The sequence below is a fragment of the Nansenia antarctica genome (genome assembly GCF_963989245.1).
Source record: "Nansenia antarctica genome assembly, chromosome: 15".
NCBI classification, from domain to species: Eukaryota; Metazoa; Chordata; class Actinopteri; order Argentiniformes; family Microstomatidae; genus Nansenia; species Nansenia antarctica.
The window spans coordinates 5,377,231-5,404,302 of record NC_137685.1 but is presented as its reverse complement, the minus strand read 5'-3'; the positions used below and the strand labels follow the sequence as shown (position 1 = coordinate 5,404,302).

Genomic DNA, 27,072 nt, shown 5'->3' with positions numbered 1-27,072 from the left:
TCTGACAGGCAGCCATTTCTGCATTAAGCAGCGCGAGCCAACACGAAAGGAAAATGGAGGCTTGGATGTAGACCCTGAGAGAACACAAACATCGTCGAGGTTTTAGGTGGGTGGTGTTATAATGTCTTAAATGCCTTAAACAGACTTGTGACTATTCTCTTCATTTGCAAAATGTTAAATTGTCAAAAATGTTAAATGTGTTAAATGTCACGCGCAACAAGCACGCGAACGAGCCTGGAGCATGTTGCTACCGCGCGTGGCCTTGGGTCCGACTAATTGCTGGAAAATAATATTCGAAGAAAGAAATATGAAATATGCACTAACCTCCTGTAACAGTTACAAATGCATTCGTGACTATGTTTATATATTCAATGAGGAGTTTCTGTACCGTTGATGAAAGGTAGATTTTTAAAGACCTCCATACTTTGTTTTGTGCATTTGTGTTGGCACGCTCCATGTGACGTTGCAAGATTATGCTGGCCCCAAGCGCTCGAGCTACACTTGATTAAATGTTTCACTTTCAAAGAGTTTGTTTCCACTGTCTTGTACTTATCTAGGAGATATTGTGTGTGCATGTTTGACAATGGTAATTCGAGGTTGCATTAGTTAATTCAGCGGTCATCAAAGTGACAATAATAGGAAGTTGCTCGCTTAGCCGAGTGCTAACATGGGTTAGGGAACTAGCTCCAGTCTGCAGTAGGGAATGCAATGCAACGGTGTTAACTACATGCATCGAACATGTCTGCGAATATAAAACATGCACATCTGGTAAGTGGCATCTGATCGTGAACATTTTTTGCAAAAGCGACGTTTGCAAACCATGCTTTGTGTTAACATTGCGTCTAACTGTGGGATGGTAGATGGTGTTTCCCCCGCTAACCAGCCAGCGAGTGGGTGTGTGTGTATGCGTCAGTTTCTATGTTGCAAAACAATCGTCAAGGCTTCTATGTAAACATCTCCAACAGCAACACATGCAATCAGTGTACATCTGCCGTAGCTTATTTGATTGTATGCAATGATTAATTTGCAAAGACAGTTGAGTTGTTGAGCTGTTTCCAAGGAAATGCAGCTCGTTGGCTGTGATGTCTTTGTGCAACGCCACCGTGGATGTAGCTAGTCGAGGCCCATGATGATAAATATGTCTCTCTTTGCTTTCTATTTGCACTACTAGACGATTTAGTGTTAATCATTTCGTTTCCTAACGTGTTAGATGTGTTTGCATTGGATTAAAGAAGGGATGCAATGATCGAAAACACTATGTGCTCTTATTTTGCGTTTGAAGTGGCGTTATTTGACACTGCAGCACAAGAAAGAAAGAAAGGCCCAATCCCATTTCCCCCTTTTCAGCCCTACTTCTCGTTTCGGACTCGAGTGCCACTCGCTTTTCGCCTTGGAAGAAAGTCACAAGGGGTAGGGGTTGGATATCTAACCTTATATGCAATGGGATAACCCTTCAAGACCCTGATAGAAAAGCATGCAGGCTGTCAATCGATCAAGGCATCAATGCTTCATTCTCAGGCCATGGCAGAACAGCTAGGCTATGCAAACCTGTGCTCCTACTCTGCCAGTCTGCACATAATAAGCCTCCATGGCTTCAGCCTACACCTTTTATAATAAGCCATGGCTTCAGCCTACACCTTTTATAATAAGCCATGTAGGCTTCAGCCTGCACCTTTCTGGTGCTGGTGTTATGCATTGTGACTGTGTACATTTTTTATATCTGTATTGTGAATTGTATAGCAGGGGACCATAATAAACATTCTCAATCAATCAAATCAATGTAGGACCACAGTGCAACAATGTTGCGGCTGAACTTAACTTACTTTTTGGGCGTCATATGCCATCAAAGGGGGAAAATGTGATGTGGAAATATGTCAAAATGCAGGACTGTCATAAATCAGATGTAAAATATTAGACACACACACACAGCTAGTAGCTGCTAGACACAGTCATAATAATACATAATATATATTTTGTGTTATATATATTTTTTTTTTATGCTTGTTATAGAGAAAAGGCCTGTAATGCATTTAAATGTAGGTGTGTAACGGTACATTTGTACCGGAAATTCGTTCTTTTACGGCTGCAGAACTTTTTTGTGTGTTGAAGTAATCTCAGCCAGTACGCAGGCGCACACACGCTACAGTGAGTGTCAGTGGTTTAGCTTTTAGTTTAAACTAAAGCTTGAAGTTCATCCAGCATCACTTAGGCCTAAGTCTCCTGTTTGGGAAAATTACGGTTTCTCAATTACCTACAAAGACAGGTGTAGGTAATTGAACAATAGCCTATATGTTTTGTGAATTTTTACCCTGCTCTATCGAAAACCGAACCGAACCGCGGTACTTACCTAACCCAATTAACCTAATTTGTGTACCGTCACACCCATGACATTCAACTGAAATGACATTCAACTAAGATAATATGATGGTTATCATATTTTTATTAATCTTTACTAAAAAACTAAGAAAATAATTGCATGTGTGAAGGTCTCTTCCTGCTTATTGTGTTCACTATCGTGACAATGATTCGCAAGGCATTCTGGGATTTCATAAGACGGAGTGTTGTGGCTCTTTTCGGAGTCTGGTCCTTAAAAATCTAAATTTGGAGGGCTATGTCGCCCTAAAACCGAGGGCCAAGGGGTGAAATGGATTTCGGCCAAAGACAATATTTGCCCTATGCTAAGAGTAAGGTAGCAGTCAGAAGTTGTTTATCGTGTGTGCATTTAGTCTCTCTCTCTCTCAAACTATCTGAATGGTCAGCATTGGGTCCTCCTATATGGATCCAGGACTTTTCTGTTAAGACTGGGCCAGATCTGTTGATTGCTGTTTTGTATACTGACAATGGTAGGCCTGTAAACGTAGGTCTGATGTTGTGCAACAGGAATGTGACGTTTGTATGTAGCTGCATTTGATTGTTAGCGAAGCCTAACTTGTTCCGAGCCGTGTTGATGTTCAATATCGGTATTCTATCAGAAATGTTTACTCCATGAACAATGTCATTGCAGACTGTTAAAGTCATTGTTATGAATGAATGAATGGTCTTTATTGTCATTGATATAGTACAGGTACCATACAACGACATTTTTATGATGAGCCCTCTTATTTTTTTCCTGCATATGGGATTTGAAAAGATGTAGAGCCACGCCAATTATAGTGGTGTTATCAAAGTTTGATGTTCAGCATTACCAAAAATGAATCACATTTGGCACTTTGTTTGACCTTGTGTTTGAAGCTGGCTCGCTTTCTCCACCACTGTCTTAAACAGACATAACTGAGGCATTTTCAATTAGCCAGTTGTCGCTGTCAAGCCAGAAGCATTTTAACTTTGTCTATCGTAGTAGAAAGTTTATCACAGACTTGACCACCTTCTTTGTTTTCCCCTAGTCTGTCTATAACACCTAAAAACCCATGACAATGTTGCACAGCACCAGTGGGTTAGTTTCCCTTTTGTTCATTCCTGTGCCCTTCCTCTCCACCTTTGTGATGCTAAGGGTACGTGTGGGCTGAAGTCACCCGCATCATCATCACCTTCCTCATTTTCACTGTAATGTCATTGTGACCTCTCCTCATTACCGATGCAGACAGGAACTGGCTGTGATTGGCTTGTGCCATACCTGAGCGCATGACTCACCTGTGTATAAAAACACTTTTCTGCAGACCTTTCACTGATAGACCTTGTTTGTCATGCTTGTAAACTGTCCCAGATAATGAAATACCTTTCTCTGCATTTGAAGAAACCACGCTACCTTTTCTCATTTCTATTTAGACAATATTTTTCCCGACAACACTATCCAAAACATTAAGACAAATATACTTGCTACACTGAGGGGGAGACCCAGCTGAAACACCACTGTTTTCGCGATTCCTTCTCTGGCCACAACACACCTTCAAGTTGGAGCAAGTGTCTTGCGTTCCCCTTCTGTAATTTAGAAATTACGTTTTTTTTTTTTTAGACAAACCCACAATTAAGCCTCATTTTTGTTCTCTGAAGTTTGCCTCATCCCTGCCTGCTAAATCTTTGGTTAAATATGGTCCTAGCACCATAACCTGTTGTTGGTGCCTACTGACTTGGTAATCATCTTCATAGTCCTGTGTTGAAGCCATTGTATCTTCCTAAACCATAAAGCAACTAGAGTCAACCGACATTCTAAGTTATTGTGACACAAATGACTGACTTAAATTGTGGAAAAGGAAAACTGTTGATTACTTGACGGGGCTCGACATTAACGCCGTTTTACTTAAGTAGAGCAAGTAAAACTTTCGCGGTTTATTTGCTCGAGCACGGCGACACTGCTAGATCCCGGATATTTTTACCTGTTTACAGGAAGAACAACAGACGGCGCAGGCACGAGACTAGACTAGACTAGATGATCGTGATTGAAGATATTATCAAAGCGTACGGGTGATCGACAACGGCGTTAATGTCGAGCCCTGCTTGAGACTGGTCTGGTATCTAGAAATGTGTGTAGTACAGATTGAGCTGATCAGAGAGATGCCATCGCTGTTTTAGTTTCCTAGCCCTGAACAGTCTTTGTGTGCTACTCACTTATGAAATTATTAGGTGGTGGATCTATGCTGAATTGTCATGCAATGCTCTTATTGTACATTTAACGCTGCATATTCGTTCCTATCTTAATTATTGATGCTAACGCTTTTAGGATCGTTGTAACACTTTGATGTTGTAGCAACATTTGCTGTTGATCCTCTTCACACCGATTTAACGTGTTCTCTGCCTCTTACCTGCAGGTCCAGGATCAGATCTGTGATGAGTGCTGATCAGAAGCCGCTATAAGGAGGAGACGGAGCCCTTTTCATCAATTACGTTTCTTATTCAGTTACCCACCGTTACAGGTACGGCCATATAGAATAACTTGTGTTTCATTTATTCATCAGTTTATTTTTCTAGAACTGGTGTTCTCCCACTTGTAAATACAAGTCATGTCATTTTGAGTGATTCAGATTTAGCTTGTCCCAGTAGTTGATGACAATATCCTAATGCACTTCTTCTGGTTGTCTGTCCTTGTTATCATTTCCTGATTCCAAATATGTTAGTGGGTGTAAGTGTGTGTGAATAGTGTGCTGTGATTTTAATATAGACTTATCATCAAGTTAAACTAGTGAGATACATCAATGAGATAAGCAAATGTTACTGTGGAAGTAGGCTTGGGCGGTCTACAATTTTTAAATACCGTTAAACCGTCCCCAACTAAAACCGTGGTTTACAGTTTTACCGTGGGATTCAAAATCACATTGTTGTCGGGCTTTGACGGAGCCGCCAATTTCAGATGATTAAGCCCTATCGTCTCTGCGAATCTGCTCAAACACTTTCCACGAACAGTGCTGAAATATATAAAATAAATATATAAATACAGCTCTAAAAATAGTTTTGGTTGATGCACGATATTATCGGCACCGATATTTATCGGCCCGATAATGGGAAATTAATGTTTATCGGTATTTATCGGTTTTATAAAATTTTAGCCGATATTGAGCCGGTTATATGAAGCCGGAAATATTTCTGCTTCCGGTTTCCGCGCTCATGCTGCTGCGCCTGCGTACAGGCACGCAGTGTATAGATGAGAGCGAAACGTGTCTTCCCCGGTGTGTCTGACATTCTTCACAGTTTCTGAGGCAGATAGTGCGTTTGCAATTTGCAATACATGTTCGACAAAAGTTCGGAGAGGAGGGCAAAGGTCTACGAGTTACAACACAACGAATCTCATAAGTCACCTTAAGATTCACCATTGCAAGCACGCTGTATGGAAGGAATATCAAGCGAATTGTATTCAGTTTGTATATTAGGGAACACCAATGGAAAACGTGTCTATTATTTAGGTGAGAATGTGAATGTAGGCTATACAAGACAAGTTGTTTACAAGGAAAACATGCACTTTTTGTTTTTCCATGTCAGTGCAATTTATTTTGAATTCTTATGCAAAACGTTTGATGGGCTTTATCACAACCTACCTCATCCTCATGCACTAAAAGTAGCATAGCCCAGCCCTTTTCAGTTGCTTTATTAAGCATACTAGTGTAGCCTACTATGTGCCTTGTGTCATTCTGTTTATCTGCAGACTAAGCAGCCATTTGGCACTAGTTTCTGTAAAAGTTCTATACAACTTTTGGTTCTTTAAAAGTCTTTATTTTTGTATTGACTGATGCACTTTATTTATTTATTTTGATATTTTATTTATGCATTTTCAATTTACAGGGATAGACAAGATGCACTTTCTTTTTGACACTTTTTTGATCTAATTACTCTTAGGTGAGCCTTTTTTGTTTTCATAAAAGGAGGCCAGATCTTGGCTAAAAAAAGCATTGTGCACTGTCTATAACAGATTCTGTTTGTTAGAGGAAATAATAAATGAACATTTGAAGAGTCAGAAGTGTTCTCTTTGTTGTGTTAACAATAGTGATGTAAGTTAGATTTGGTGAGATCACTATGGAATATTAAATCATCAATCTTTGCTCACTACATAGCCTCACTACAGGTGTGCATGAACTACAGGTTATCAACTATGAAATTATATCTGTTCTCATATCGGTTATCATATCGGTTATCGGCCACGAGAAGCGGGTAAACATCGGTATCGGTTGGGGAAAAATGCATATCGTGCATCCCTAGTAATGAGACTATGTATGGGAAACACTGCATGCGCATGTCCGGATTCGGTTAAACCAAAAGCCTCTAGGAGGGAAGTTTTCAATGCGCCATATTTGTTGTGCTCAGGCGCATCTTCAAGAATACTCACGACCCTGGCCCTAATCATTATTTATTCAAGTTGCCTTTGAGCCAACCTGGTATGTGTCTAGTTGTAAAATTAGAAAATGTTTTTTGTTTGGCCAATATACAAAAAAACATGCCCTTAAAGTGCTACTCTATGTTTATGGACTGGAATCCCTCCCTCTCTCCACCCACCCACAACGCTCCTTATTTGAGAAAATTAAGTTAAGAGTAGGCTAACTCATAGCCTGTCTCTTGTGCTCTTCTCTTAACTGTAGATATTCTGTTTGAAAGTAGTGAGTGTCTCCGTCATCTATGGAGGAGAATGTGAGCCCTGAGCTCTCTCTGGCGCCAGAGCAGAGCCAGGACGCTATGGAGAGCAGCTCTCAAGGTACAAGCTTGGACAAGCTTCTTTTCCCTTTATAAACGAAGGGGGCTTAATGAACGACTATCAATGGGACATAACTGCACGGCTGGATCCTCTACACAAAGGGTGTTGATTTGGGTACAGTGTCAAAATTAGTGGAATGCAACCTCAAGGGGTTTTCACTTGTTTTCATACTAAAATCACTCTAAAATCACTCAAAAAAAATCATTAGTTTCTTTTGAAGTCCATTGATTGGTGGCAAAATGTCTCGGTAATTGCAGGCATTAAGCAACCCCACTGTAATCACAAGCGCCCTCATTTGTTGCCAATAACTTTGTGTTTTATTATATTAATAGGCGTCACCGAAGAGGCCAGAGAGGAACCGGATCCAGATCCAGGTGAAGATGCCTCTCAGGAGAAGCTAGAGGACGCAGAGAATTCCGCCAAGGCCGCCGGCGAGACCAGGAAGACCTGGGGATTCCGCCGGACCACCATCGCCAAGAGAGAGATGCCGGGGGAGCCAGCCCCCGAGAGCCAGGAGGGCCGGGGCGCCGGCGTGCGGCGCAGCGGCAGACAGGCCAAGCGCACGGACAAGCTAGAGGAGTTCCTCCTCACCACCAAACGAGGGCGTCCTACAGGACGGAAGAGTGGCTCGGCCAACCTGGAGAGCGGGGATCCTCCGTCACAAACCCCGACCGACGCAGAGACGGCCTCCGAGGCCAGCTTCGACGGGAACACAGACGTGAAGTCCGTGGACGACAAGTCTCCGGAGAGGAAGACGAGGAGTAGGAGCCAGAATAAGACTCTCGGGAAGGCGAAAGGCGGCCGAGGCAGAGGAGCCTCGGTCAGCGACGATGGAAGCTCTGAGAACGAGCATGAGCACGAGGAGGAGGAGGTCGGCAGTGGAGATGCGCCTACCACGCCCCAACCCAAACCCCACGAATCCCAAGACCAGGGCCAACCCGACCAGGACAAGGAAGAGGACCAGGAACAGGAGAAACCCAGCCTTGAGGAGAGCGCTATGGAGAGTACAGCACAGCCTCAGCCTCAGACTCAGCCTCAGACTCAGCCTCAGACTCAGCCAGACTCTGTGAAGGAAGAGGTGGAAGAGATAGAGAAGAAAGAAGACGACGGAAAGGAGGAAAAGGAGCAAGAGAATGAGAAGGAGCCAGAGACTGACGAGAAGGAGGAGAGCAGTGCGAAGCCCGAAGAGACCGGTGGCAAGCGTGCGTCTCTCAGGACTTATTCCAAAGCAGCCAATAAGGGCTCCGCCCCTTTAAAGGGAGATGGGACACCCAAAGGAGGGCTGAAGACAACCAAGGCAGAGGACATGGATAATGACAGTGAGGATGACGATGAGGAGGAGTCGTTGTCCTCATCCTCATCTTCCAGTGAGTCTGACGACTCAGGATATGACCCTAATGCATTGTACTGCATCTGTCGGCAGAAACACAACAAAAGGTACACATTTATTTATGGTTATTAATTAACATAAGAAGCCAGATCCCACTGTAGAACTGATTCCTCTCCACTGACCTGCTCATTGTGATCAAAGTGACCTCTGTAACTCACTAACCTCAGGTTATTAATGATTAGCTTGCCTGAACGATAAGCTTGAATACTGACAAGAAACTGACTTGAACTTTGACTGAATGCTTTGATGATTAAACCTGTTAGATCAGACTCTCTGTCCTGTATGTACCAGCCCCACATTACTCGTGCACGACTGCAGACGAGAATTCTTCTTCTTCTTTATTCTATTTTTATATATTCACATTAAAAACAGGATCAGGACAGGCGAGTGAAAAAGGACAGATGAGTGCATGAGATTGCCAAAGATTCACATGGCTTAAATAGAAACAGTTTCCATGTACTGACAGTTGACAGTTGCAACACGCGGATAATGTGGAAGGCAGAATAGATTCAAATGTCAACCGTACTTTTTTGAAGTAACAACACTCTCAAAACCTACACAGGTGATGGAACCCTCCAACCCTCCCTCCGTCTGTCTGATTGTTTTGTTGTCTTCGTGCCTCTTTGTGTGCTCTGTCACTACAAGTCGTGACGTTAGAATTATAAGGTTCTATCTCCATTTTTGTCAAAATTGAGTTTTTTTACATAATCTGATCCATTAGGTGTTTATTAATGCCTGTGTGGTGTTATTTTTAAAATGTTGACATTTTTTAGTTAGTAATTTAATAAAATACAAAGGTTCCATCTCACAAAACATAATGGAATGTGAAAACTTTGACGCTCAATATCTCTGAACTACCCTAAACGGAGATGGAACCTTATCATTCTAAGCTCACGAAGTGCTGTGTTTGTGCGCCCAGGTTCATGATCTGCTGCGACCGCTGTTTCGAGTGGTTCCACGGCGACTGTGTCGGCATCACTGAGGCCCGCGGGCGACTGATGGAGAGGAACGGCGAAGACTATATCTGCCCCAACTGTACCGCCAAGAAGAGCCAGGTCACCAGGTCGGCCACCTCCCCCCCTGCTGCAGGCACAGAGAACGGGAAACCTAAAGCTATTGCTGTCCCTGGGTCCTGTAAGGCCGAGGCCAGCCCCTCTGTGGCGGCTCTGTCCCCTACGGCCTCTGCCGTGTCAGAGGAGAGGGTCGGGGACGACATGGGGATCAAAGGCAGGATAGAGAAGGCCACCAATCCTAGCGGGAAGAAGAAGATCAAGATCTTTCAGCCGGTAGGTTCTACGGGGTTCCCACCACGGGTCCTTGAAATCCTTGAAAGTTTGTGAATTTGAGGGGGGGAAAAAATCAAGGTCTTAAAAATAGACAGGGGCATTGAAAGTGCTTGAATTCCCGTCCGTCTCTCTCTAAAAATATATATATATATTCAAATTTGTTTTACTTAGCTCCTCCTCTCTGTATTGCTTAACTTTACACATAGAGAAGGCAAGAGACCATCTAGTGTTCACACATTCAAGCCTCTCTTTTTAATTGTCTGTGAGCGCCGAGCGGATAGTTCCTATGATATAAATTCTCATCTAGGTCTGTCTCAAACTATGCCGTGTTGGGTCCTTGAATTTGAGGGAATTGAGTCTTGAAAGTAGGGATGTCCCGATCCCATTTTTCCACTACCGATGCCGATACCTGGGCTTCAGGTATCTGCGATACCGATATCAATCCGATATTTGTATTTATTGTTTTACTCCTGAATAATAACAAATACTTCCCCAGTATTTCGTCCACAACAACAGTTGGCTATTAAAGACTGCCAGCCTTTATTCAAGCAACAAAAACAGTACTCTGCAGTACTCAGTGACCAACTGGTTTAAAGTTAAAACAATTTAAACTGCAGCATTCAGCATTGTAGAAAAAAAAGAGTTACTGTCTGATTTCTAGTTTTAGTGCCTTCATGTTTTTATTCTATTTATCTTCTCTTACAAATGGCAAATCAATTATAGCACCCTTTTTAAAAGTGTAGCCTAGTGACGCTGCTGGTGAGACCAGAAACCAGTCGCAGAATCAAAGGGGTGTCAACAATATCTGCTTTTCGTTTTTTTCATAACAGGCAACTTGAATTTTTAAAGTTTAACGATCACTAAATACTTATAATCTGTGGGTTGGATTCACTGTTGCCAGAGGCTACCTGTAAGTGATACCTGGCTTGTAAACATACTTTCGTTTTAGAACGAAACGTTAGCCACTAGCTGTTAGCAGCGTTTTTAGCAGTCACCATTCTTGAGCAAAACATTTTTTTCCGATTTCAATGTATGACGCATCATTTGAAAGCTTACCATCTGTAGTTTCAGACTATGTAAACAACCGAAAAATTACGTAAGCAAATGGTTTATGATTTCACCAGCTAGCATCATGACATTGTCAGACTCATTACACACAGGTAGCTACTAGCCAACTTTCATGCCCGTGACCACTGACTACTACTGTTGTCATCACGTGAGTGACACGCTGGATCGCGAGCCCCAGATCGCTGCCTATTTTTTTTCTGGTGCGATCTGCGATCCAACATTCAGGACCAATCGGGACATCCCTACTTGAAAGTCCTTGAAAGGTGCTTGAATTTGATGTTTCAGAAGGTGTGGGAACCCTGGTTCTATTACTCCTCACAGTGTGTCTAGAATAGGGCTTTCACACCGGCAAAGAACCGTGCCGGTTCTCGTTCGCGTTCGGAAACCTCTGGCGAACGAGCCCGCGTTCATACCAGTGTATCGTTCGCCAGACAGCGCCAACGTTCGGAGGTTTCCGAACGCGAACCGGCACGGTGCCGGTGTGAAAGCCCTAGAAGTGGATTCACAATTCAAAAGCTATGTATGTTACGTTTGGAGTGTTGAACTGTGCCCTTGTGGGCTGTGATTTTCAGCAGCAGACAGCGGAGGAGTCTTCTCTGCCCAAGTGCATCGGTCCTGGCTGTGACAAGAACGCCCTACCTGACTCTGTCTACTGCGGCAACGACTGCATCCTTAGACACGCCGCTGCAGCCATGAAGTCCATCACTGGCGTCAAGGAGCCCAAGCAGAAGAACAAGCCCAAGACCCAGAGAAGACCCGGCCCCAGGACAACGCCTAAGGTAACTTGGGTCTTGTAGTTTTTGCCATTTCTTGCTGTATTGAAAATATTGACATTTAACAACTTGATACAGCTTCATCTAGTGAGTGGTACAAACTCTCTAGATGAGGCTGTATTTAGTAGTTAAACTGTGAAAACTGAACTTTTTGGAAACAGTTAACCCATAATGTAATCGATTTTGGGGATTTTCCCCAAATGTTTGAGATCCACAGTTAATAATCATTTGGTGTACTGAAACATTTTTGCATGGTGGATTTTTCTTGACTGGCAGACATTTATGGAAAGTTGTGGGAGTGAGTAGAAACGAGGAGACGGTAGACAGGTTGTCGAGTCGGACGTTTTACTTCCCAACTTTGAATGTCAGAACAGCAGCAATAGCATAACAGTGCAACAGCCTAGGGTAACAACAACTTCTCGTCAAACTCTCGCGTATCGGAATGGCTAACTCTAAACACTACCCTGAAAACCCCCTGGGTTGAACTCTCAACTCCTCGTCTTAAAGGAGCCGTACCTCCTCCATAGTGTCTGGGGAATGTCTATGTACAGTGGGTCACCACAAAGCTTTGTTTCCAGCCAGTGACTCTATAAATGGGAAGCTGGTCTGAGAAGCTCACGGAGGGAGGAGGGATATGTGCCCCACGAAAATGATTTTGTCCCATCTAAATGACAAATAATGACTTTAAACATTCATTTACAAGATATCAAATGTCATTCAGTAACCCCTCACCCCTTCACTGAACACAACATGAATAACCCTTTTTCTTCAGATCATTCCGTCACTTCCCGTAATGAATTATGACATCATAAAGATCTAGCTATGGAACCCTTGTGCTTTCTCACTGATCTGTTCACAATCTGATTAATTGTATGTTTGTCCGTCCATCTATCCAGAAGTGTTCCGGCCCCGGGAAGAGGGCTAGCAAGAAGTCCACCGACGAGGAAGAGTCTGACAGCGAGGAGGATGATGATGACGAAGAGCAGCATGCCGAGGAGCGCCCACCGCCGCCCGCCATGTCGTCCTGGTCCAGCGACCATAATTACAATGCAGTCACGCCCGAAAAGACTACACCCATATCACCAACAGTGTTAAACAAAACGTGTATGTATCTCTCTGAAGGTCTTGTTAATTCAATCTTTAACAATCATTTCACTTTTTACACCATAGGGAGTTGACTTGAGTCAAATGAGTAGGGTTGAATGTATTCTCTTTGAAACACTTTTTCCAATTTTGGGTTCTCTTTGAAAAAAACGCATTGTTTTTCCATGATAAGCGCATTTATCATGCCAACATAATGCCTTGGATCTGGCAAGGCGGTAATGTCTAAGGGATATTATGGAGAATTTTATCCCTTGATGACTACAGGTCCCCAAATATATTCTTCTAGAATTTTGAAGTCTTTTTTGGCAAAGGCCCAGTAACTTAGTCAGATATGTAGACATGTAGAGTGGGTAAGTATATGAAGCAGTCATAGCTATGTGAGCCAAAAGTAAGTGTTCTACAATGTGAAATATGATCTACAAAAGATGGGGCTTTTAATGAAGACAGACATGAAAGAATAGTCTTGAAAATATCTCATACATGGGGATTATTTCTGTAAAATCAATTAAGCCCAGGTTACTGTAGCGCTTTATCAAATCTGAGTGAGAACCCATGTGAGGAGTCCTCGAGTGCATATTGCCACACCCTGCTCTCCACCGCTGCTATCCGTCTGAAGACTATCCCTCCGCCCTCTCCAGCAGGTAGGTCTGTGACTTTTATCCCTGGATTTCTACAGGGGAATTATACAGCAATACAGCTCACATTGTGCTGATAAAAACTAGACCCAGTTCAAGTTGTATTCACTATTAGCTTTGTGAATAACAAGCTTGTTCTGATTAATTTACATCATTCATATTGAATGTCATGCATCACAAACCCCTCTGGGGGAAACTGGCTATAAAATAAAAGGTGTTATTACAGATTTTTTGGATGCCTTGATTGATTATGTGAGGGGGTCACGGATTGCTGGGGGATATCCCGGCCCACCCTGCAGAGACGACATATGCCACTGATCTACACGCGGCGCGGCGAGAGATGGTGTAAACCTAAGGCCCACAGACTGACCAGCTGGGACAGGAAGTCAAGGACAGGAAGTACCCTGCTGCCGAGACATGACCAGCCGAAGACGGCTGTCCAAGTTTTAGAAGACTGCAGAAGAAGAGTGGAAAGACCAGGACCGATGACCAAACATGCATGTAGATATAGAGCAGGGAGGCAGACCACTATCACCAGATGACACACACTTATATTTTACTGATATGAAATATATCTTGGGGACATTTTAGTTTGTTTTGACAATGAGGAACAGTTGTAGGTTCCTAGGTTAGTGCCAGCTTTTCATGCCGGACAACATATTGGTCCTGGTAATGATGGGAAATGATAGTGGTGTTTATGCTTTGATATGTATTAAAATGTGAGCGCAATGCATGTGTTGGTACATGCATAGAATATACATACCCTCAGGAATTTGTCCACCCACCATATTACCAGCTGACTTTTTCCTCTGTTGGTTGTGTGAGGGAGAAATATCATATGTGACCCCTCGCACATGCATAGCCTTACGGAACCTCATGATATTTTGCACAGGTTTGACCAGTTATGATAGACGGTTAGATTGTATAGTATTACAATCTTGAGTTTACTATGAAACATGGGTTTGTTTTGTTACCGTTTGTGTGTTTTGACTCGGTTTGTCTTGAAAGATCTTGATTTATTTGAAAGAAATCAAGTGGTCATTATTTAACAGGTAAGAACAGATGAAGTAGTATGTTCTGTTGCTGAAGTGACTAGCACCTTTAGTTTAATGACCAGTTGTAGTTTGGTACAAATGGTGAAAGGATGGCCTTTGTCCCGATGGCACACAATGGTATTACAGTGTTGAACACAACTTGGGCTGGTTTCATGGGCGCAGATTAAGACTAATCCTAGTCTAAAAAGCATTCTCAATAGAGGTTTTCCATTGCAAGTGTGATCTAATGCTGGACTTGTCTTAAGCCTTGTCTGAAACCGGCCCCTAGAGACCTATGATAATGTAGAAGCCACACATTGTAGATATTGACAGTGTAGTACATCATATTCATCAAAGCTACTGGATCTCTATATTATTTTTTTGTATTGTAGCATTCATCAAGTCATTTGTGCCATGCTTGATAGTAGTTGTTTTTTGTTGTATTGCGGTGGGGGAGACTTCAGTGTTGATATTGCATTGTGTTAATCTCTTAAAGATGTGAAGGTGTTGTGTGTGTGCTGTCCAGACATGGTAAGTTGCTGGTGTTGTTGAGTTTTACTTAGTTTTAGTGCTCGGTAGTGTAAGATGTATTGATTGTCCTGGAGCAGCTTATATAATGTGGTTGATATTTATTGTTAGCTGAAAATATTTGAGATGTGAATGAAAGGAATGCGAGGAGATGGGGAGGTAGCAGAGATACACACGTCTCCATCAGACACTGGAGGAGAACCTCCACAGAAGCAGCTTTGGATGCGTCCTTCAACTACTCTGTTACGTCCACCATTCATCAGTTGTTTTCTTGACATCCAGGTGATATGACTTGTCGACTGGGGGACTTGTGTTGTGTTGTAGCTCAGAAACTAGTGAAATTCTGGCCTGATTCAGAACTGAAAATAATATCCTTTATTCCCAAACCACACAAACCTGTAGGTGTTTAGGTAGGCTGTCACATGGTCATCTCGAATTGTGGACTCACCTGTGCATTCCCTCACCTGTGCATTCCCTCGCCTGTGCATTCCCTCGCCTGTGCATTCCCTCACCTGTGCATTCCCTCACCTGTGCATTCCCTCACCTGTGCATTCCTCACCTGTGCATTCCCTCACCTGTGCATTCCCTCACCTGTGCATTCCTCACAAAGAGCATCAAAACCATTTCAACTGATGTTGAGAAGACTCAAACAAAGGATCGATAACGGCTGTTGATCGCAAAGTGTTTAATCTTTATTTGCCAAAAATAAAGGGAATTGAACATTTCCTGCTTTTTTTCTCATTCTGAACTCTGCTGTGTGTGTGTGTGTGTTCATGTGGAGTATCCAGTTCTGTATTTTTAAGCACATTTCCTTGATTCTAATATCAATGCATTTACTTTCTAGATCTAACAATAGGAGGATGTCTTCAAGACGCACCTTTTTTGTACTTTGGTATTCATTCTGATCAAAAGCTTATCTGGCAGTTGGTCATTCAATGAATCTGTGAATATCCTACTTTACCCAAAGTTCACAATGAATGTAATCTGTAACGACACTACATTTGTTCTAAATTGTAGATTTACATGATTCTGATAACGCTGTTATGCATATTTGGAATGTTTGCTCTGTGATATGTTTGGTGTACCACGGACATGGTTTAGTCTTTTAATGCGAGTTGTTTTATTCTCAGCAGCTCCTCAAGGAGAGGAGGAAGAGGAGGAGGAGGAGGAGAGTGAAGAGGAGCAGAAGGAGCAGGAACCGGCGCCTCCTGAGAAGAAGTCCCCTGCTCCCCCCACACCGCCCAAAGCAGTCAAGAAGTCCCTCGGCCCCAGAGGAGGGAGGACCGCCACCAAGGGCAAAAAGGCTTCCACTCTCTTCGGTAGCGCCAAGTCATCCAAGAAACAATTAACTCCCCCCAGTAAAAAGAGATTCCCGCCGCCGCCTTCTATCCCACACAACCCGGCCGCCGGTCCTCTTCACGCCACAGGGGCCCTGAGGGTCACCAAGTCCACCTTCACCATCCCTAAGAAGCAGCCCCATACTTTGCCCCCTCAGAAAGATTCCCCCTCCCACAGCCAGTCCTCTTCATCCAGAGTACCTTCCTCTCCAATATCCACATCATCGTCATCGTCATCCAGCCAGTCCCAGTCCGCCTCCTCCAGACCGCCCCAGTCAGCGGCCTCGGGACCCCCCCCGCCCCCCATGGCGCCGCCCAACAACCAGATGAGACAGAACATCCGCCGCTCACTCACAGACATCCTTTACAAGAGGTAAGGGCACTATAGGAGATATACTTGGACCACTGCTGTATACTATAGGTTGTATAGTCATTTATTTTTTTTAATCTAGCCCTACCAAAGGCCATTGTATTTCCTATTGATTATAGCAGTCAAATAGTGAATTAGGATGATAGTAAAATCACCCTGGTCTGAAGTAAGTAACGTTAACTATTAGCTCTATTTTCTTGAATGTAGGATTCCAAAATCTTGAGTTTTATGATTTCGTCCCACCAGGGTGAGTGACAGTGACGACTTGAACATGTCCGAAAATGAGGTGGGAAAACTGGCCGTCAGCATCGAGAAGGAGATGTTTGGACTGTGCCTTAACACAGACAGCAAGTACAAGAACAAGTACAGATCTCTCATGTTCAACCTGAAGGACCCCAAAAATAAGGTCAGTCCACAGAAGCACTTAACTCTATTTAGTTTTTTGTTGTCGTTTGTGTTTGCACAAGTCAGGTGATCTTTTGTGTCAGGCTTGCGTCGATCTGCTGAACCTTGGTAATGGTAATAACGACAAACTGTATCTCATATAGAGTAAATGGATGAGGATATATCTTATTTTGATCAAATGAATTCAATCTTAATTCAAGATGTCAATTAATCTTTAAGAGTGGTGTTTGTGTCTGCCTCAGGGTCTGTTCTACAGGGTCGTCTGGGGGGACGTCAGTCCGTTCAGGCTGGTGAGGCTGAGTGCCGAGGAGCTGCTCTCCAAAGAGATCTCTGAGTGGAGGAAGCCTGACTCCTCAGAGGTAACAATGGCATTCTTATGCATTTTCCCCCAGTAAACAGAGATCCTAATGAAAGTCATAACATAGTGCAACTAAGAGCAATGATTTTAATTTTATTTGAACTGTTGAACTGCTACCTACGGCTGTAGTTGGCTCTTTTTGTCTTTTTCTTCTTTTTACTGTTGGTTGGATGCTTCAATATCTCAGTTAAAAGGGTAGATGATTGGCTTAGCATCCCCTATCTTTTTTTAAATGTTTATTTAACCTTTATTTATACAGGTAAAAAACACATTGAGCCCCAAGGGCTCATTTTCAAGTGTGACCTGTTCACAGGCATACAACAACAACATCCACCACAAACAAATACAATACAATCTATTTATTGTGGATGGTGTTCATTATGATTATTGTGTCCTGTAGGTCCAGAGTTCCAGTGCTAGACCCCAGATAGGGCAGCCTAAATCAGGTCATAGAAAGGAGTCTGGCCCTCCTGACGTGGACATGGAGGAGGCTCCTCCCATGTCTGACGGAGACGTATGTATCTCTGCTACCTCCCCATCTCCTCGCATGGCTTACACGGCAGTAAGTGGTGGCTTTTTCCTCCATTTCTTGTCACTCTGGCATTAATGTCTTATTTACCTTTCTTTACCTTTTATTTACCTACCTTTATTTTTTCCCCAATACGCTGTATTCTTTTCTGCATAACTCACCCTATTTCCTTGTCTCAGAGCTCTAAATCTTTTTTATATTGGTGTGATTTAAATCAATTAATGCAAACCAGTGAATCCCAAATGGGAAGGACTGACCGAAAGAATTCTAACATGTTTGGGATTTCACAGTTTAATTCTCTTGCCAATCTTGCTCTATCCTTCAACACACTGACACCTTCTCCCACTGAAGCTCACTGCCATCCACCCTGTGCAGCACTCGCATTGCCATTCACGACCTCACCGAATTAGTTTTGGTTTGTTTCATGTGCCATTTTAAGTCAATAAAAAAAGAAGTTGTAGATTTGACTCTGTTGGGGTCTCTGTCTTTAGGACCAGGAGGAGGCGAGTCCCGCTGTGTCCTCTGGCCCAGCCCAGGGCCCTGCTGCTGGGGTGAAGAGCACCAGCGCCATGCCAGACATCTTCAGCACCATGCTGAAGGACACCACGTCTGAACACAGGGCCCATCTCTTTGACCTGAACTGCAAAATATGCACAGGTAAAAACAATTATTGGAAGTGAAATATTTTCATTGATGTCACATGCTATTAATTTGGTCTTGATGCCTTGTAGCGTACCCCCAAATCCACTTGCTATTTTGCCATCACTTTGATTAATTAGCGTCTCATTGTTGCTAGAATGATTTCTGAAATGAAGGTGAAATCCTGGTAAGGTAAGTCCTGTTCTAAACTCACACCTTATGCAACACGGCGCCGTATTTCAAACCTCTCATCACCTTCCTCCTCCAGGCCAGAGATCAGCAGATGACGAACCAGCGACCAAGAAACCCAAACTCTCTGTCAAGAAGCCCGAGGTGAGGTCCAGGCAGGAGCTCCGCCCCTCCAGGCTCTTCTCAGGCGACGGCGGCGGCCAGGTCTCCCACCCGATCAACGCGATGACCTACTCTGAGCCCCCGCCTCCCGGCGAGGAGATGAGCGGCCTAGCGCCTCAACCTCAGACACCCGCCATCACGCAAGCCGTGTCCTCTGTCAGCACTATCACCCGCAGAGACCCCCGCATGGCCAGACACAGCTCCTCCGGCGTGACCGTCACACACACTGTCCAAGAGGTGGTGGCCTCCCTGGCGGCCTCCCTGCCGCTGCCCGTCGTAGTGGAGCCCCCTGCGGTTGTGGTCGCAGTTGAAGTGGTGCCCAAGGGGCCCCTGCCGATGCCCCCAGCTCCTCCCCCCTCCATCCCCAGGCCCATCCAGCAGAAACCTGCCTCCAGGTGCTCCATCTCCCCCCACTAAAGTCAGACAGTATAGTCAGAATAACAGTTTAGGACGTAAAGGGTTATCAGATATATTAATGACTAGAGGTAACTTTTTATATGGTGTTCTTCTGTTAGAGGTTTATTAGAGCAAACAGATTTCTTTCTCTGTAAGATGCATTTGAAAAATGTTGCAAAAAAAGTTGGATGTGGTTGTGAAACTGTTGTGACTTGGCTTTTCTAGTGAGGTAACTTTTTATATGGTGTTCTTCTGTTAGAGGTTTATTAGAGAAACAAACAGATTTCTTTCTCTGTAAGATGCATTTGAAAAATGTTGCAAAAAAAGTTGGATGTGGTTGTGAAACTGTTGTGACTTGGCTTTTCTAGTGGAACAGAACCCCCACCTGAGGGTGAGACGGCCATCTTCCTCTCTGGCCAGGAGATGATGTGGAAAGGATTTGTGAACATGCACAGTGTGGCAAAGTTTGTCACCAAGGCATACGTGGTCTCAGGATCCTTTGAACACCTAAAGGAGGTTGGTTTTTTCATTGTGTTCAATGTGTTGTATGTTGTTTATAGTATTTCTAAGGGAGCCTAGGAGAAACATAACACTGGAACTGATTGGTTTGCTAAATCAGTATAATCTGTGTTTATAACGAGACACAATACAACTGTTGGTAACTGCGTTACATGTGACCATAGTGAACCCTATAATTCAATTTGTTCAGAATAGCTTCGGCTTGTATAATGTGGCACTAAATTGATGTAGCATTGATGATATCAGCACTTAACAGAGAGGAAACACTGTTCACACTGTACAGGACTTGCCTGACACCATCCACATAGGCGGTCGGATCTCCCCAAGCACAGTGTGGGACTACGTTGGGAAACTAAAGACGTCCCTGTCAAAGGTATGTTTGACAAAAAGCTGTTGGTCAAGGTGTTTAACTAACTTCCTGTAAGAGGGTTGTAAAGTTTTAGTCTCTCTCTCTCTCTCTCTCTCTCTCTCTCTCTCTCTCCCTCCCTCCCTCCCTCCCTCCCTCCCTCCCTCCCTCCCTCCCTCCCTCCCTCCCTCCCTCTCTCTCTCTCTCTCTCTCTCTCTCCCTCTCTCTCTCTCTCCCTCTCTCTCTTCTCTCTCTCTGTCTCTCTCTCTCCCTCCCTCTCTCTCTTCTCTCTCTCTGTCTTCAGGAGCTGTGTCTGATCCGGTTCCACCCTGCGACGGAGGAAGAGGAGGTGGCCTACGTCTCTCTCTTCTCTTATTTCAGCAGCCGGAAAAAGTTTGGAGTGGTTGCCAATAACAACCGGCGTATCAAAGACCTCTATCTAATCCCTCTGAGCTCCAAGGACCCCCTGCCCTCCAAGCTTTTACCCTTCGATGGGCCAGGTAAGCACTTGCTGGGAGAAGCACAGAAGCCTCTGCTAACCTTGACACCTCCCCAGTGGTTTAGAAACGATATGCCACAGTCAGTTTTCCTGAAAACACAGGAACACATGTTAAGAATTATTCTAGTTGATTGTTTCGGTATGAGAGGTGAGTATACACAGGGTAGTCTGTGGAAGCAGGTTAGTTGTGAAATGAGAGCTTGTTTTATGATAGTGATTTATGATATGTCCTGTAGGGGGTGGTCACATGCTTTTGCTGTTACTTTTCTCCATGAAACATCCCTCTGTACCGTTTTGTGCTCTCGCCCTGTGTACTCTGTGTGTGTGTGTATTGCTATGTATCACTCCTCTTTCTCTAATAAAGGATGTTGTGCATCGCAGGGTGATGCCGTCGTAGATGTCAGTCTCAGCCTGTGGTTTTTTAAGGCTCACCTATTATATTGTAATTGTCATGAATGTTGGGTTGTTTTTTTGGAAAGATGTCATTTTCTGGAATGCCACCACTCACATTTCCATACTGCCACCTGCTACACTGTTCTTGTGGATCTACCTGCATCTACCCACACCACGTCATGACTGAAGGGACGGCAAGTGACCTGACCCGTCCCAAACCGTAGTTCAAATGCCCGGGGGGAGCCATGGTAAGTTATTATAGCAGGGTCTAGCTTGGAGAACCTGAACAGAGATCGACCCACTCACGCTGCAGTTTGGAACAAAAGAACTGACAAGAAAAGACGGAACTTTCTGAACAATTTAACTGATTTGAAGGAATAAAATATGACTCACTCAAATATCACATGCCTTTTGGGATCAAGTGTCAAACATTTACCACAAGTTGAGTAGAATGTACAGTGCAACAAGCGAATGTACTTGCTGATATGGAATCTGTTATCTACTACTAATAACAAGTAGTATCATTAGGACAGAAACAAATAATAAGAATAATTGAATAATACAGGACTTTGACAAGACTGACAATGTGAAGTGTTTGTAGGTCTGCATTATATACCTGTGAAGTGTGATTGTTGTTTTTATTCTGGGGGTTGCAATTACAACTCATTTAGAACATAAACATTGAATCAAATGCATTTTACACAGACATATAGGCACATTTACCAAATTCTCATCTTGAGGAATTCTTCAATACCTGAACTAAAACACGTAACATCGGTCCCTGCTCAGTAGTTGAATGTGAATGAGTTATTTCTTTCTTATTTCAGTTACAAGAACTGTCTCAGGCTTACAATACATGTTGTAGTATTTATTTGACAAATTTATGTTGTAAGTGATAGTTTGTGCTTTCATGTTGGTTATCCTGATGTTTTGTTGTTTTTTTATTATTATATTATTATTTTCTGTCTATAAAATTGCTGAATGGAACAATATAGGTTATAACAATAGGTTATAATCTAGGGCCTTAGGTTTAGCATCAGATCATTTTCCATTTTGGTATGGCATATACACTGCAGGCTGTATGTATCGCATCAACACAAGCACACTTTTTTGTGCACTCTCAAAAATGATGTGAAAATGATCATGTATAATGTGAATGACTTTCCCTGTCTCTTGAAATCCTCCTGAACTGTGTTGGAATCATAGTATATGATATAAGAATTTAAAACAAGCTCTCATTTCAGTAGTTAGTTTCTTGACTGATTGATTGTTATATTTTATATTTGTGGTATAGGTTTTATTAGATGTGTACCAGACATTATTTGAGTGAGATGTGTTTCCTTGAATGTTTATTAATTGTCTTGAATTTCTGTCCTGCAGGACTTGAGCCAGCGCGCCCTAACCTCCTCCTTGGGCTAGTGATTTGCCAGAAGGACAAGAAGCGTGTCGGGGCCTCCTTGGAGAGTGAGGAGAAGCGTTCCAAGACACAAAATAGAGACCTTGATGACACTGGTCTTCTAAAAACAACAAAATCTGAGTCCAAAGGCTCACGGCACAGCCAGGATCTTCACCTCAGCACCACACCCCCAGGCTCCCCGCCCGCCCTTAGCTCCTCTGAAACCTCATCCAGCTCCCTCGCCACCTCCTCAGTACTCTCCTTCCTGTCGTCTGTCAAAGCCCCGGCTAACTCCACAGACAAAGACTCCCCTTCCTCCTCCAGCTCCGCTACATCCTCCGCTGCCAACGCCACTCCCCTGCAGACCATTCTCAAGACCCTTTTTGGGAAGAAGAAGCAGGACTCTGAGGCCTCCCTATCCCCCTCAGACCAAATTGCCGAAGTCCCCCCTGCTACACTGCTCGATCCCATCGTTCAGCAGTTCGGACTGATTTCAAAAGAGAAGCAGGTAGAGGAGGACGAGGACGATCGTCCGTACGACCCAGAGGAGGAGTACGACACGAGCATGGGCTATGATACAGTGCCCAAGAAACTAACTCAGACGGTTAAAGAGCCCGAGGTCATTAATCAGCCTCAGAGGTCGTCAACTGAGGTGGAAGACGTGGCGTATGACCCGGAGGACGACACTATCTTTGAGGAGGTCAAGACAGAGATCCCTGGTCACGCCAAGGCCACACCTGGAGGTGGTGCTGCCACTGGTCTGACTGAACAGCAGAAGATGCTGGACGATATCAACAAACAGATTGAGGTAGAGAAACGGCAGCTCGAGGAGCAGGAGGAATCCATTCGTCAACAAAGGTCAACCGCGGGAACACCAGCAGCAGCCTTATTCTCAGTTACAGACACCTTGATAACGCAGCCCCCTAAATCCCTACTGGCAAACAGTCAGCTTCTGCAACTGGGCAAGAAGGTTGAGGAGTTAGTGAAATCATCAGCGGCGGTTCCTTTGGTCAACCAGAGGAGGGACCCACGACAGAGTAGGGACCCCCGCAGACGAACCTCAGATGTTGTAGAGAAAGAGGAGGTACTTGCTCCTGTTGTAGAAACCAGCCCACCTGCAGAGTCCACCCCACCTCAACAATCTGTAGCCGAACCACAACCAGAAACAACACCACCCGAAGAGGCAGAAGTTCTAACCGACGCGGTCCCCTTCTTTGATTCAGACACAACAGAGGTGTCCATTCCCTTGTTAGGGGAACATATGGAACCCGATATGGAGGTCAATTACATGGAAGAACGTGTGAAAACTGTGAAAACTGAGGAAGTCAAAACGACCAAGGACGAAACGGAGATGGACAAGTACAGTATTTGGCCAAATGCGGCTAGCATATTGAAAGCGGGAGAGATCGCCGGTTTTGAGCAGAACAGTCAAGAATCGGCGTCCTCTGCCTACTTCAACATTTCCACAAACATAACCTCCACAGCTTTACCCACAATTCCTGTCCTGTCCTCAAATGTTGCCCAGGTTGGCACCACACTGGGGGACAGTCAATCCCCTCACATGTCACATTTGGGACAGTCAGGATTCCATAGTGACTACCGAGCTCCTCTTGACATTCCTCCGCCAACCCCTTTCCCACCCCAGCTTGCCCCCCCACCGATGCAGGGCCCGCCCCCAATGCTTGGGCCACCACATATGTCCGTTCCTCCATCCATGCAGGGTCCCCCTCCCATGACGGGACGTCCTCGACCCGGTGAAGGCGACAAGTCCCAGTACTCCCAGTTTGGCCAGCCTCCAGGTGTATATCCTCCCTATCAGAACCAATGGGGAGGCTCTCAGCAACAGCCACTCCCTGTGCACCCCCAACCCCAGACTATCATGCCGCCCAGAGGACCCCCACCTCCGTTCCAGCCAATGGACCAGAGAGCCCCCCCTCCTCAGATGTTCAATGCCCCAATGGGCTCCCTACCGCCTCAGCATATGGGACAGCGAGGACCCCCTCCAGGCCAATTCATTGAGGGCCATAACCTTTCCCCGCATACCTTTGATGGGCAAAACAGTTTACCCCCGCCTAGGTTCAGTGGGCCGCCTCCTCCATTCAATTACCCTGGACCGAGAGGCCCCCCTCCACCCTTTGCAGGACCGCCCCCTGGCCATTTCAACACCAGGTTACCTCCTCCATCCCACTTCCCTGGGCCCAGCGGCCCTCCACCCGCTCACTTTGGGGATCACGGCGGCTCCCAACCCCGCAATATCGACCCGCCACGAGGCCCTGTCGATCAGTACAAAAATGACAGTGCAGGGTCTTATCAGCAAGGTATGGATCAACACCAGGGACAGACCCCACACATGTACAAAGACAACCAGGCTCCCCCACAAGGCGCCCCAGGCCAGTACAGGGGACCACCACACAACCAGTATGAGGGGAGAAGAGGCCCACCTCCTAGTGAGGAGATGAGTGATCAGCGCTTCCATCCCCATAATCAGTTCGGGAGCTCCAGAGCACCTTCACCACCTCCGCCGCACAGGAGCTCTTTTGATGACCAGAGGGGGGGGCCTCCCCCTCCAGATCACAGGGGGGGCGGGCCTCCTTCTCAACATTTCGGAGGTCCCCAGCGCTACCGCCTCGACAACCATCCTGACGACCCACGGCCAGCACGTGGGCCACTACTTCCCACCCCTCCAGAAGGTCCCATACATCTGCCGAACCGCATGGGGGGAGGCCATAGTCCAGACTCCCACAGGGACGAGCACTGGCGTCGACACTCGCCCGATATGAGAAGGCGGAGGAGCAGCACCACAAGAGAAGGCTCAGAGCCTCGCAGCGGAGAGAGGCCCAGTCGCTTCGAGGGTGGCCGGGACCGAGACCGGGAACCCGTCCCCGGCGCCTCGCGGCTCTCTGAAGAGAGGCAGAGGGATCTGTCCGAAGACCGCAGGAGGGACAGGGACCGAGAGGGCCCTCCTCACGGGGGAGGCAGGCCCTGGGACAGAAGCCAGGGGGGCAAGCGCTGGAGCAGGGAGCGAGAGTGGGACAGAGGGGGGAGGGAGAGAGGAGACCGGGAGAGGGAGCGCAGTCGAGAGAGAGACCGGGAGAGGGAGCGCAGTCGAGAGAGAGACCGCAGCAGGGGCAGGGAGGGGGAGAGACACAGGGAGCCGGAGGGGGAGAGACACAGGGAGCCGGAGGCAGAACGCCACAGGGATCCAGAGGCAGAGCGCCACAGGGATCCAGAGGCAGAACGCCACAGGGATCCAGAGGCAGAACGCCACAGGGATCCAGAGGCACAACGCCACAGGGATCCAGAGGCAGACAAAAGAAGGGAGAGGGAGAGAGAGCCTCGTGACCGGGAAAGGGACCGAGGCAGGGAGAGAGAGCCTGAACGGAGAGACCATGACCGAGACAGAGAGCCTGAACGGAGAGACCATGACCGAGACAGAGAGCCTGAAAGGAGAGACCATGACCGAGACCGACCCAGGAACAGAGACCGGGAGAGAGACAGAGACAGAGACAGGGAGCGGGAGCGGGAACGCGACAAAGACAAAGACAAAGACAACCGGGATAGGAGAAGGGACCGCTCCAGAAGCAGAGACCGAGACCGCGGGAAAGACCGGGACCGGGACCGACCCAGAGACAGGGACCGGGAGAGAGACAGAGAGAGAGAGAGGGACAGAGACCGCCGGGACAGGAGCAGGAGCAAAGAAAAGAGAGATGATAAAAAAGAAAACAAACCTGATGTCCCCAAGGACAGTGAAAAATCTGTAGAAGTTGAGAATGATAAAAATGCATCCTAATTTCTTCCTTTCCTGGACAACTAATTACTGTAATGAATCACTTTCACAAATGTTCATCATAACTTGTTATATAAAAAAGACATTATTTAGGAATGTTTTCTACATGATGTCACTATTCCTGTATTTGAAAGGTCTGAACATTTTGTATCGTTTTGCCACTTCATATTTTAAGAATTTTATCACACAGACTGATCATTTAAGTTTAGTAGGTGTGCAAGATGTCAATGACCATTCATGTACCTTTGCTTTGCCCTGTCAAAACATCTTTTATAAGAATCACTTGAAAGTAACTGACTAACTCTCTCACCCTCAGTATCATGTAAATATGAATGTATTTGTGTATATACTGGTGTGTTTTTAATCAAACTTTTCTAAGTAGAAAAATGATAAGCCATATATAGAATGGATAATGTGAGGATTGAGGATACACATGTTGCTTTAGTCTGAGTTTATTGAAAAAGATATACATGTATGTTCAGCAGTTTACCATTGAATGGTGTTTATCTGTATAGCATAGATAAATATAAATATTCATAGTTGGATATTGACTATTGTTATTGAAGCCTGTCCTGATTTTGTTTAAACTTGGCCAATTAAACCACCTTTATGACAACACCTGACCTCTCTTTGTCATTAATGCATTTTTGTTTTGAACGTATTTGAATCAATGTCAGAGTCAACCTCTTCAGTTTCTCTGACACCTGTTGAGGATGAGGTGTGTGGCATCTCTATGAGTGGCTAACACATTATAACACACAAACATGCTATATTTAAGCAATATCACACGAGAGGGAGTGTGTTATACTGAATAT

General features: G+C 45.0%; 1 protein-coding gene across 1 annotated transcript; it reads left to right on the top strand.

Annotated features, from left to right (window-relative positions):
* The first annotated feature begins 5 nt into the window (after nucleotides 1-5).
* On the top strand, nucleotides 6-26,743 carry dido1 (death inducer-obliterator 1). The gene is made up of 18 exons (XM_080545785.1): nucleotides 6-106; nucleotides 4,746-4,850; nucleotides 7,002-7,114; nucleotides 7,447-8,551; nucleotides 9,424-9,790; nucleotides 11,431-11,637; nucleotides 12,528-12,804; nucleotides 16,066-16,642; nucleotides 16,886-17,045; nucleotides 17,287-17,403; nucleotides 17,803-17,964; nucleotides 18,423-18,588; nucleotides 18,839-19,316; nucleotides 19,686-19,833; nucleotides 20,120-20,209; nucleotides 20,487-20,682; nucleotides 22,455-25,678; nucleotides 25,886-26,743. Exons 3-18 carry the CDS (start codon nucleotides 7,039-7,041, stop codon nucleotides 26,258-26,260), a joined length of 7,725 nt encoding a protein of 2,574 aa, XP_080401911.1. The 5' UTR covers nucleotides 6-106; nucleotides 4,746-4,850; nucleotides 7,002-7,038; the 3' UTR covers nucleotides 26,261-26,743.
* Nucleotides 26,744-27,072: the final 329 nt, after the last annotated feature.